This window comes from Hippopotamus amphibius, chromosome 5 (genome assembly GCF_030028045.1).
Source record: "Hippopotamus amphibius kiboko isolate mHipAmp2 chromosome 5, mHipAmp2.hap2, whole genome shotgun sequence".
In the NCBI taxonomy this organism is placed as follows: Eukaryota; Metazoa; Chordata; class Mammalia; order Artiodactyla; family Hippopotamidae; genus Hippopotamus; species Hippopotamus amphibius.
This window is the reverse complement of record NC_080190.1, coordinates 30331724-30344736: the sequence shown is the minus strand read 5'-3', so window position 1 is coordinate 30344736 and position 13013 is coordinate 30331724. Positions and strand designations below refer to the sequence as shown.

At 42.5% G+C, this 13013-nt stretch overlaps 1 protein-coding gene across 1 annotated transcript in view; it reads right to left on the bottom strand.

The window, feature by feature from the left end:
* Nucleotides 1-11518, bottom strand: part of GOT1 (glutamic-oxaloacetic transaminase 1) — a 45912-nt gene extending 34394 nt beyond the window's left edge. Inside the window, exons 1-2 of the mRNA XM_057736325.1 lie at nucleotides 11434-11518; nucleotides 8799-8872 (exon numbers count right to left, since the gene is read on the bottom strand). Coding sequence (XP_057592308.1) covers nucleotides 8799-8829 — 31 coding nt within the window. The 5' untranslated portion in view covers nucleotides 8830-8872; nucleotides 11434-11518. The remainder of the gene's footprint in view (nucleotides 1-8798; nucleotides 8873-11433) is intronic.
* Nucleotides 11519-13013: the final 1495 nt, after the last annotated feature.

Genomic DNA, 13013 nt, shown 5'->3' with positions numbered 1-13013 from the left:
ATATCTCTGATATAAATATATATATACACACACGCACTATTCAGGTTCTTTTAAAGTTACATAACACTATGTGATATATGATCTCATTTATGTGAAAAGATGAGTGTGCATATATACATACATGTGTATGTAAATGTTTAGAAAGATAACTGAAGGATACTGACCAAACTGTTGACAGTGGTTACCTCTGTGAAGAGGAATGGGAGGGAAAGGGACTTTTTGCTGTGTAAACTTCTAAATATTTTACAAGAATGTATCCATGCACTACTTATGTAACTATTCCAAGTGCATTCCAGGGCTATTGGTTGTCATACCATCTGTAATCCTGGATTACAGACTATTTAAGCTAACTATTATTTTAACATCATAATCTTGAATGTGTAATTTTATAATAAATAGCAGAGTGACCGACAAAAATAAATCTATAATTCCTATACCAAACAAAAAGTCTAGGGCACCAAGGGTTTTTTTTATTAAACTTGTTGCTTTTTGACTCTGGGATTGCTGGCTGGTGTTGCCCTGATTTTCCAGATACCCTTCTGTCCGATATTACACTTGGCATTGACTCTAACAATCTCTCTGGTTCCTTGGATAACTGCAAGCAGATCCCACTTCTGGAAAGATATCTACATTAGCACTTTGTAAATTCTCCCTTGTGCCGATCCTAAAAATCACTAGGGACAGAAGGCCTCCTGCAACTCAGCCTTGCTGAGAGCCAGGTCTCCCCCATTTTAGGCAACTGAAAAAAACACGCTGATTACGCTACAGTATGAGGGCTGTGCATCCTGTCTAGGGCAAAATTCTCAAAGTCTGCTGGGATAGCTCTTCCTCTTTGAAATGGTGATTAAGCACTGGAAGTGTATAATGAGGGAAATTACTTATGAATCTGCGCCTCTCGGCCCCAGGCCACTTCTCTTTCTCTGAGAGAAACTCAAGGCTTTTTACCCTAATGGCATTGGAACAAAGTCTGGGCTGAGGCAGGCTGGTGGGGCCCTGCTGACAGCTCGTTAGAAACTGTCCCTCTCCCACTCCCCCTTTCATTCCTTCAAGTTGCAGAGCCTGCCGGAGTTTGATGGGAAAACCAAGGCGGTAACATCCCCCGCGGCAGCCAAGTCCCCGCTCATCTGTCTTTGACAGATGAAGAGAATAGATGTCACCTACAAAACGCTTCACTCACCGGAGCCAAGTGTGCCAGGACAGCCCTGTCGCCCTCACAGGACCCTACAGGAGGAATCCAGACAAAGCCCACCCACCGCAATTGAGATTTCTCTCTTGAGAAAATAATTTTAACCAGACAGTTCCTGAAAACCAGATGCCCACTCTAAGTGTCCTCAGAAAACGGCATAACATCTAATAACTCAGAGAAAGTTATGCTTTGATTTACAAAAGTCTGTTCCGAGTCACACCCTGCACCTGGTCTTTGAGGGCTGGTGACCATCTAAGACCTGAGAGGTCAGTCTAGGTTCCAGGCAGACTGCTGGGAAGGCGAGTGTGACAAAACAAAACGAAAACTCCTCTCCACTCCAGATGGCAGAGGCTGGGACACACAGAGATCAACTCAAGCTTCTGTCAATGGTCCTCTGACTAATCTGTGGAGCTTATTTCAAATGCAGATCTCAATTCAGTAGGTCTGGAGTAGGACCAAGGAATCTGCGTTTTTAACAAACTCTCTAGGTGATTCTCATTGCTTCTACCTGCTGCTACAGGGCAGAGCCTCCAGCAAGGGCTTCTAATGGTGCTTCCAGAGCTCCTTTTCCCCTCCCCCAATAAGCCCAGAGTGAGTCCTCAGCAGCTGTTTCTGTTAGAGGTGAAGCCAGTTATCTTTAGGATTCTCCTGGAGGTAAAAGTAGGCCCCAGCAGTGGAGGCATCTCCTGGACACAAATCTCTCAGAGCCCTTTCCAGAAGGCAACTGCAACAAAGTCCTGCTAAGCCCAGTGCTGCCACCTGGACATAGTAGTTGTTGATTTTAACCAATTGCTTTTTACTGGCTCACGGGTTCTTTTTTTTTTTTTTTTTTTTTTTTTAATTTATTGGCTGTGTTGGGTTTTTGTTGCTGCCCATGGGCTTTCTCTAGTTGCAGCGAGCAGGGGCTAGCCTTCATTGCAGGGCACAGGCTTCTCATTGCAGTGGCTTCTCTTGTTGTGGAACATGGGCTCTAGGTGCCCGGCCTTCAGTAGTTGTGGCTCATGGGTTCAGTTGCCCCTCGGCATGTAGGTTTTCCCAGACCAGGGATCAAACCAATCAATGTCCCTTGCATTGGCAGGGGGATTCTTAACCACTGCGCCACCAAGGAAGTCCCGGCTCACAGGTTCTTAAACCTCATCTTGCATCAGAATCACCAAGGGATCTTGGTAAAATTCCATGGACCCAGGCCCTGTCCCAGAAACACCTAGCCACAGAGGTGGTTGATGGGTTGTCGAACATGCCATCAGATGATGCTGATGCACACCAAGGTTTGAGAACTGCCACGGAAACAAAAGCAACAATCATAGAAACATTAAAGTCCAGCCACTATATTGCAAAAACTGAAATCTAAAGCACTGTTAACACTGAACACAGTTGGTTCTCCTTCCTTGCTCCCTTACTGTCCCTAATAACTCTCCGCCCAAGTATGCAAATACTTTCCTAGGGGGAAAAAGCTACTGGACTGCTTGACTTAGCACAAATACGCTGTGGTTTAAGAAAATCCATAAACAGAAATCTAAACTTTTAAAACTAATTAGAGATTATTTTTATCATTACAAAAATTTTAGTAATAATAATAACTAATATGTGTTATGTTCTTACTATGCACCAGGTACTGCTCTAAGTATATTCTAAGTGTTAAAATATTTGATATTTATTGAGCACTGGCTTTGTAATGAAAACAGTTATTTCATTTAGTCCTTCATTTCCTCTAAGCATTTTAATAGATGGGGTAACAGATGAGGAAATGAGGCACAGACAAGTTAATTACACACTGAAATTTGCACAGTTAAGCAGTAGACCTAAAGTTCGAACCCAGAGCCCAGTTCTTAACCATTATATCACCTCGCTCATGTAAATAACAATAGGGCTTTATTTAACAAGTGTCTATAATTAGACTGTCAAGTGCCAGCATTGGGGATTATGTTCTAAGGATACAGTGACAAACAAGACAAATATCCCGGCTTTCTAGGGCTCATGATCTGGTGGAGGGTCCAGATGTGTAAACAAGTCATTCAATGCAGTGTGAGGAGTGCAGTACTGGGAAACAGCCAGAGTAGGTGCTAGACACATAAGCTAAAGCAGGAGGACCAAACAGTTGTAAAAGCCCCGAGTTTAAGAAGCACATAACATGGTTAGCGGAAGAGGTGAAAAATGGTTCGGTCTGATTGGAGCAGAGAGGGAAGAGGGAATGTGTGAGTGATGAGATTGGAAAGGTAACCTAGCCCCAGATTTTGAAGGACCATGTAAATCACGCAGGAAATGCGGATCCGTTAGAAAGTATAAGGCAGAACATGGACCTGAGGAGAGACATTTAGCCTGATCCGGTGACTCGTATGTCACAGGCATGCAGTGGCAGCTGAAGCCACAGGAAGATAGTACCACCAAAGGAAAGAAGAAGAGGGCCTCCGACAGCAGCCTTAGGAACACCAGCATTTCAGGGCTGGAAAGAGAAGGAGGAGACCCCGAAAAAGATTCAGAAGAAGGAGGAGGAAAACAATAAGAGGTGATATAATTTGCCCAAGATCACAAAGTTAGTAAGTGGCAAACTTACAATTCAAAATGTCTCTGTCATTCCAAAGCCACAATCTTGACCTCAAGATCTCTTAAATGTTGTTTTCCCTTACTTCCTGGTGATGTAAAAGTTTTATTTATACATGTTTTTCCAGAGGTTCATTTATATAACAACAACAACAAATTTGTCAAGGAATTTGTTCAGTGCATACTTGAGTTGCATTAAGGAATCAAACTCATGAAACATGCTTGTAAATGCCTCCTCATGGCTCTCCTTGTGTGCCCTGCCACATCTTTGGTTGGGACATGCTCTGGTTCTACCTAAGAATGCCCCCTAGGGCGTAGGCATGCGCAGTCCATTGGCAGATGCTTAGGATTTCTCTTCAGAAGTCCTTCCCTGTGGCACAAGAAGCACATGCAAATTCAGGAACCACCCTGGGTATCCTTAATTAAGTGCAGGATATACAACAATCCAGAAGTTATAAAGTAAAAATAAATTATTAAATTCTCCTGCCTCCCCAAACCCATCGCCTATAACCCATTCCTAGAAATACCATTGTAAACAGTTTGGTATATATCCTTAAATGCATTTTCTACAGATATGTAAAGAAGTTTTTAATGAAAAGGATCATATTAGCTGTATCGTTCTGAGACTTGCTTCTTAAACTACATAGTGGCTGTCTCTTCACGTCAGTGGATGTAGCTTTACCTACTTTATTCTTTCCGCATACCTGTCCACCTTATGAATGCACAATCGAATCCTCTATTGATGGCTATTTGTATTGTTTCTGGGTTTGTTTTGTTTTGTTTGGGGGCCACTTTTCTTCTACAGAGTGTGAGGGACCCAAAAGAATGTTGCTTGGGCTCAATTTTGGATGGAGCATTTTTCTGCATTTGCCATTGTTTGTCTTTAACTTTCTTCCCTTTTGAGCTTGTTGGCCATTTCCCTCCTGCTGCTTCCTCTAATCTTACTAATACTCAGTTCAAGGTATGTTTGTTGCTTTAAAGATCTCCTTACAGAGTCTAGGACTCTTCGGAGGAGGTAAGTTCAGCAAATAAACAAACTACCATCCTGACTTTACATTCTTATTCTATAGGATTTCAGAGTCACTGGCAGAAGTTCTCTTGTTATCTGGGAATCGGCTTAAAAACCTCAAGTTGTGTTTAAACTGTGCTTCTCATTTCCTTTTTAACAGCGTCATAGATAAAGATTGACTGAATGTTTTTAAATTGAAGGCATATCCTATAACTTCAAAGAGTTTACTGGCTCCTACAGTCTATTGGCAGGCAAAATTAGTGTAAGGGAAACAATTAGAAAGCAGTTGAGTATTAATTATGTTACAAGCTCCTGGACACCAGAAGTTCAGGGAGGAGAGAGCTGGAGGAGTCCTTTGCCTCCAAGGAGAAGGTGGGACTTGAGATGGGTTAGGAAGCAGGAGGTAACTTTCTGAGAATTTTAGGCAGAATTTGGAAGGCTTTTCAAGTACAGGGTAAATTTTCATACCTTTTTATTATCTGAAATTTTCTTAGTTTTTGTTTAGGGTCTGCTTACCCCCCTGAGAACATAAGCTTGAAGAAGGCAAGGACCGTGTCTTATCACTGTGGCCTCCCGGTTCCTGCACAGTGCCTGGCACACAGTGGATGGTCAGTGCATTTATGAATGAATGAACAAATGAACAAACAACCATGGGGCGTGTGAGGAGACGTGAGAAGACTGGGCTATTTGGAAAGAAGTGTCTTTCCTTGAGGAGTAGAGGAATCTCCAACTCCCTAACAGACTGGCAGAGGAGCAGGTAAGTGGCCCTGCGTGGGATTCAAAACAGGGGTGAGCGGAACCAGCTGAACAAGGTATGATGCTTGCCAAGGTGGACCCTGCGTAGATTGCAATAGGGCACTCAAATCTGAAATTAAATTAAAGCATAAAGAAAGGAAAATTGATCCACATAGCCTTCTGGACTCTCAGCCGACAGTTACACTTTAAAAAGAAAAAGAAAAAGAAAAAGGTTTGTTCAGTTCTACTCTTCTTTGCTAAGAACACAATAAAATGTTAATATGATCACAATACTTTTATTAACACTTACCATGATTGTATTCACTCTTTAAGCAGATAGGTTCATCGTTATCTCATATTGAATCAATTGTTGACCAAAAAATGTTTTGTATGTTTTATTTTGTTTTTACATAAACTGTTGTTTTGTAAGTCTTTCTGTCCTATACTCGTAAATTGATTATTGGACCTAAATGCAGTGCTTCACATTCCTGGCACATCCTCTCTTATTGATTTTAGACCATCTTTCACCTTATGGAATTCATTTTAAACCTTGATCCTATCATTAATCACAGTAGTTGCTCCTCTTCGCTTGGTGTCATCCATATATATGATTTGCAAATCCCCAAGGATTTGGATGCCTAGAGACTGTTGGAGAGTTCTAAGGGGCAAGGAGTGTTTACCAGCTGATGCAACACCAGCCATGTGTAAAAAAGAAATGACATTTGGCTCTAGGATGACATTAGGCTCATGGATACATGGGGCAAAACTTGAGGGTAGTTGGGAAAGGAGAAACTGTTGGAATTCCAGGTTAAAGCAAGCCAAGGTCAGAATCTCCAGTTTAAGCAACCCAAAAAGCTTTCTCCTAGGAAGCAGCATTTATGACGCAGAAAGGGAAAAAGTAGCTTGACAAGTTTTGAGCCAGACAGCGAGGGGGAAAGGGCTTGTCACTCAGTTTAGAAGCAAACCTAGGGGTGAGAAAAGGATGACCAGCCAAGTTAGACTGCCTCACTCCCTGGCAGGCAGATATTAAATTCACTTAGAATCATGGACTACTTGGAATAATCTTCCCTTCCAGCTTTCAGGAATAAGTCCTGTTTGGGGGGGGTATAAGATGTTTCTCCTCCTCTAGCCACAATCCAGGTTTTCCACTGGAATTCTGCATCATTGAGACTCCTTTGTAACTCTTCTCTCACTCTGCCTCTGCTGTAAAATCAATTACAATTGGCTTACATCTCCAGTTCTGGGTACATTTTCCATCTGCTCCAAACATGCTCGCCCTTCGACTGTACCATTCCCACTCCTCCCGCCTCCCCCACCCCCTTCCTTCTCCCCATTAACTTTATCTTCTAAAGCAGCTCAGGAACACAGATGTTTTCACCCTGTCGCTCCCGCACAAGGGTATTTTCCCAGTGTCTCTCTGTGTGTATGCTCCAGGCACAGTCTCTCTGGGGAGGGAGAGAGTAAATGTTTTCATTCCAAACCCTTAGGGTCAGGTCTTGTTTGTCTAAACTGTGTTTGTTGCCATAATTATCAGATTAGCTGATCTCTGGCAGCAAGTTGGGGGGTGGGGGGGGGGGTAGTATTAACCCTTTGAAGGGTGGTTGCTGTGCTTTGTCAAGGGAATACTTTTGGAGGAGCTGTCATTTCTCTTCTAACCTGGAGGATTTGGCTAGAATTCTTTTCACCAACCCTAACAGGCCTCAGTAATAGTCTGCTCTGAGTCAATCCAATCACCCAATGGGCTCCACTGCTGGGATCCAAAAGGCATTTAGCAGAGATGGAGGGTTGAAAGGGCATCTCTCCAGGGATCTACTGGGGAAAGAAAGAAACGGAGCTTAAAGAGAATCTGGATAAGTAACTCAACAAGGGGTATCAGAGTCTCTCAGATTGAATGAGGAAACCAGGAGTATGCACAGGTCTTCAGCCTGCCCACCCACCCCCTCCCCCTTAGCATAAAGGCTGTGACACTGCCAGGCCTCATTTAGGTTTGTTTGGAGATTTTCTATTGTTACAAGAATACCAAGATCATTTTCACCACTGCAGTTTTAACAAAACCAACGGTCTCCTCTTGTAAAGATATTCCCAAGCCAAGTCATCACTCAAATGGCTGGTCATTTCAAGATGTTCTCATCTTCCCTTGCCTCCCACCCACAGCACCACTGAACTGTCTGATCTCCAAAGATACCATAAATACAGAGATTGCTCTCTCCTCTCAACTTCAAGAGTAACAACTCCTTTGCATTTTAATTGTCTCTTTTACAAATGAATAAATCTTGTCTCCTCAAAAGTATTGTAGGCTCTTTGAAGACAAGAATATCCTTGAGTCCCATACATTGGTTACTAGGGTAGATGATCTAAATATATAAATAGGAGGTGCTTAGTAAATATTTACTGTTAGTATTTTTCTAAACTTCTTTTTTCCATTTCTCACCTCTGTTCCTTTCTGTTTTGAGTTTGATTTTTTGTTTGTTTGTTTACAAATCCTTTATTTGTGGACTGGTCCTCCAATTCATACTCATCAAACCTTCCTCCTCTTCTTTCCAAAACACACACACACACACACACACACACAGTAAAAGAGAAGGAAACTAACATTTACTGAGTGTCTGTATGCCTAACACTATGCAAATGTATTCCATGTGCTTTTCAAATATCTTGTTTGAAACCCACATTTGCTTCTGAGATAAGTGCTGTCACATGGAAGGAAGCAGAGATTCAGAGTTGTCACATACACAAGATCCCACAATTTTAAGTGGTAGAATGAAGATTGAGCCTCAGGTGTGTGTGGCGCAGCGGTTAAGAATCTGCCTGCCAATGCATGGGATGCAGGTTCGATCCCTGGTCCGGGAAGATCCCACATGCCGCGCCACAACTACTGAGCCTCAGCTCTAGAGCCTGTGAGCCGCAATTATTGAGCCCCTGAGCCACAACTACTGCAGCCTGCTTGCCTAGAGCCTGTGCTCTGTAACAAGAGAAGCCACTGAAATGAGAAGCCCGTGCACTGCAACAAAGAGTAGCCCTCTCTTGCTGCAACTAGAGAAAGCCCATGCGCAGCAACAAAGACTCAACACAGCTAATTAATTAATTAATTAATTAAAAAAGATAACAGGGGAGGAAAAGTGATTTTGGCAACTGTGGCAGAGTATTAGCCACACATAGAGCAAAACAAGGCAGATTCTTATGAAAGAGAATCTCAGGTTCCTAAAATACCTTTCTTGATCCTGGCTATGAACAGTGAGCTTGTTATTATTAAGATGCTTGAGATCCCACTCTACCACTAATAGCTGTGTGACTTAAGGTAAGGCACACACCCTCTCTGGGACTTACGGGGAAAGTTGAGGATTGAACTAGGTGACATCTAGATTCCTTCTTTTGTTAATGTGCCATCAAATTCTGGGCCCCTGCAAGGAAGCAAATAGGAAAAGTTGTTTAGAGAAATCACATTTACTCAATTTAATATATGCAAAATTCTAAGAATAATGCCTGGCACACAGTAATTCTACAGAAGTATTAGCTATTAATATTATACATGAAGATGAGGCTGATGAGGATGGATCCATGCACTAAAAAACACATTTTTACCTCCACATCTATAAAATTTAAAAAGACAAATAATCCAGTATTCTGATAACTTTAAAGCCCTCTCTCTTTCAAAGACTTTGATAGGAGGGGAATGACCCATGGCTATTGAAAGTTAGAAATAACTATGATTCATGGAAGGAGAGTTTGCTAAGCAAACAACCACCATGACCAAATATACGAATGTTTTCTTTGAAAATCCAGCTTTCTTTTTTGGTCATGGAATGGATTAGGCTGCCTTAGGAAGTAGTAAGTTTCCCTTCCCTGGATTCAGGGATATAGATGTTGGGTGGCTAGATGGACTGCATTCGCTTTGAAGAAACTTTCTGCCAAAATCTCTATAATTCTGAAGTGAATCCCAGAATCACAGAGTGTCCCAATGCCTGTGGAAAGTAGACTGGCAGAGGCCAGACTTCAGACAGATCACCTAGTCCTGTAAGAACATAATATCAGTGGCATAATATCTGCCTGGAATATCTTGTACCTTAAATAGTGAAGCTGTGCCTTCTAAGCCTTTAGTTGAAAAGTGATTAATGGAGCACATTACTGAGTAGTATCCTGGGTCATTCTCTCTTTTCAGTGATGAGACTAAGAATTAAAAGCACTAAGGAATAACACAGCCACACAATAAGAGAAGGGTCAGAACCAGAGCTCTGGGGTTTTCTAGTTTTTCCCCCTTGTGAAGAGATGGAATTATCTTGGGCTGAAGATGTAGACCTGAATATGAGTAGAGGCTCATATGCAGTGTTAGAGCAAGAAAAACAGCAAGTAAAACAGAAAAGGAAATAAATAATCAGAAAGAACAGAAGGGCAAAGGGCAGGAGATAGAGAGCTGGAGAGGCAGAGGGAGCAAAAACAAGGAAACAAAGGGACTTTTTAAAGAATAGTTTATACTTTGAATGAAAGAGAGAAGTAGAGAAACAACATTTGAAAAGAAAAGGGATGGCAAAGAAAGAAAGTTGGTAACACTGTACATTGAGTACTACAAAAACTAAGTGGAAGAGAGTAATTGGGATTGAAAAAAAGTCTATTATAATTTAACCTAGTTATCTGATGAGAGTATCTACAGGAGATGGTAGTTGCCTCTTTGCAAAAGAGATTCTCAGCAAGAGACCTCAGGATCTGTGAAAAAGACCTCCTGTCTACTCCCCAGGAATTTCAGCCTGTCTAACATAGCATAGATCAGTTGTTAACATTGGAATTAGAAGCAAAACTTCTGTTGAACCCCCTTAGAAGCTGTAACCTGCCTTTCCTTGGAGGGCTCCCTTCCTCCTGCCACTTCTCTCCATCCCCTTCTTGACCTCACTGTTACTTGATTGGCTGTGGGGCCGTTGGTCAGGAGAACCTTCAGAAATGCCTTCCAACCCTCCAGGCAGCCAATTCTGTACTTCTGCTTTCATATTCCTTTCTTCTTTCTTTCTATGCTAGCTCTTTTATTGGGATCTGACGTTCAGGGAATAATGTAAGGATATACAATGGGAGCAGGGATGACTCATATGACAGTTCAGCTGTGTTGCTATGGCTCAGCTGTCTCTTTTTCTGGTGGGAAAAAACCTGAAAGCGTTGGTTCTAGGTCCACAGAGAGGTTGCTTGGTATCAGATATTAGTCATCATTGGAAGCAGAAGCCATGTTACAAAATAGCTGAGTGTTATTTTATTAACAATTGTGATAGTGAACTAAGTAATTTAATGAGTGCTAAAAATAAAACCATAGATCCTGCCCTTGAGGGGCTAACAAACCAAAAGTGGTAGCCCTAGGTTCTTGCAGTTCAATAATCATCATCACTGCCTGATACTGAGCCCCGAGGTGCTTAGGTGCTGTGTACAATGCTGAGCATATGACAGTCATCAAATTATTTAATCCTCATAATATCCCAGGAGGCAGGTACTGTTGTTGTCATCCCCACTTTACAGATGAGGAAGGGGAAGCCTAAAGATGAAATGAGTTACCAAGATCGCTCAGCCTGTGACAGCCTGGGATTCAATATGCTTGAAGGCACCCTATTAGACTGCCTTTGCCAGTTCCCTTTCTGCATCAGCCAGAATCCATTTAATGACTCAAGACTGATCACAAGAGGAGAGAGGTCCGCAGATTCATCTCATTCCCACTTCAGCACTCATTCTGGGGATTCATGCTTGGGAGCCGCTCCCAGGAGTCTTTCCTCACTGTGTCACCTGTGATCCAACCTGCTTTAACCTGTCTGTTCTGATACCTGCCTGAACCTGCAGATGCCCACACTGAGGGATCCTGGGCCCTGGGTTCTTCCCTCTCTTCCCCTCTTTCCACCAATTCATCCAGAACCCTAACCACATCAAGCCTTCCTGGCAACGGTGGTGTTACCCCCAACTAACTGCACATACCTGGGACTTTTGGGGTTCCTACCTGTGCTGCTCGTCCCCCTCCTAAGTCAAATGAATGCCTGAGTCAAGGAGCATGAACCTCCTTCAAGACACGAAGTCCTGCTCTCTGGAAGGCTCTCTGCACCTCCTATCCAAGGTGTGGTATCTTCTTTTCAAGTACTTTCTGCCTACAGCAACAGTCCAATAAAAACCTTCACTTGAACTCTGTGCTAATTTGGAATTTAAAGTGACCAGTCTTGAGAGATTACACAGAGAATGCATGCAGCAAGGATTTGGGAATAGAAGAGGACAAAAACGTTTTCACATAATAGTTACTAGCATAGTTATTACAAATCATATTATGTTATCAGCTTTTACTATTTCTAATAATACTTTTTAATCCAGTTTGAGGTTTCCAATTATCTGAAAATAATAAAATAATATTAAAATTTATAATTCAGATTTTTTTTAAGGCCAACTTCCCCATTCTTCCAATCCCCGCACCCTGCTTTCCCCACTCCCTCCAGGCATCCAAAATGGTACGATCTATATGAATAGGGCCAAGTATCTTATGAATACTCAGTAAATATTAACTAACTGACTCTCTAAATGAATTAATCTATTTGCCTCTGGTACAAGTGCTTTTTCTGTCTCTCAAATTCAAATCATTTCCTCTCCTTTTACTAACATGGGCTTTCACCCGTTCAGTTCAAACAGTTGTTTATTTGGGGTTGTTCTGGCCTCCACAAATGCACAGTCTGGAAACGGTAGAAGACAGCACCAGAACAAGCACTCACCTGAGGGTCATAGCAGGGGGGAGCTGGAAAGAACATGGGCTTTGACCACAGCAGACCTGGGTTCAAAGGCTGTCTTATCTGTGAAATTGGAATATCAACACCCAACTCATAGGGTGGTTGATAACAGGACATTTTGGGAGGGATTATTGAATGCTCTGTGCATGTAACTCTTCAGTCTTCCCTGAAACCCTACCTAGGAGGGAAATGGGACTTGGTGGTATGGAAAGATTTGCCCAGCCTGAGGTCTCATAGCTAGTTAGTGATGGGCATTGGCTGGAATTTGAACACTCTTAACTCTGAAACCACACAACTCAGATGGGATTCAAACCCAGCCAAAATTCAGATTGGGACTTAAACCTGTGGGCAGGGACTGGAACCCACTGTCTTTTCATTGAAATCTCACACCTGGTCTCAGGACTTACGGAAGCTCAGGTTCTTTGTCTCAGCACAGGAGGAATTCAGCAAGAGGCAAAGTGATAGGTAGATTTATTGAGAGAGATGCATGCCACTCTCCATAGACAGAATGTGATCTGTCTCAAAAGGCTTGAGAGCGGCCCAAAAGTATGGGGTGGTTAGTTTTTATGGACTGGGTAATTTCATAGGCTAGCAAGTGGGAGGATTATTCCAACTAAGGAGAGGATTGATGTGTCCTTTGGGTTAGGTGTGGTGATGGCATCTGGAAAACTGGGGGAACCAGGAGGAACTGGGCAGATGGAGAGGGAGACAGTGGAAGGCAAGTCAGAAGGCAAGGCAAGTGATGACTCATCTCTTCCTGCAGGGATTCCACCCAGTTCTTCCCAGTCAGCTTCTTTAACCCCCATTTCAG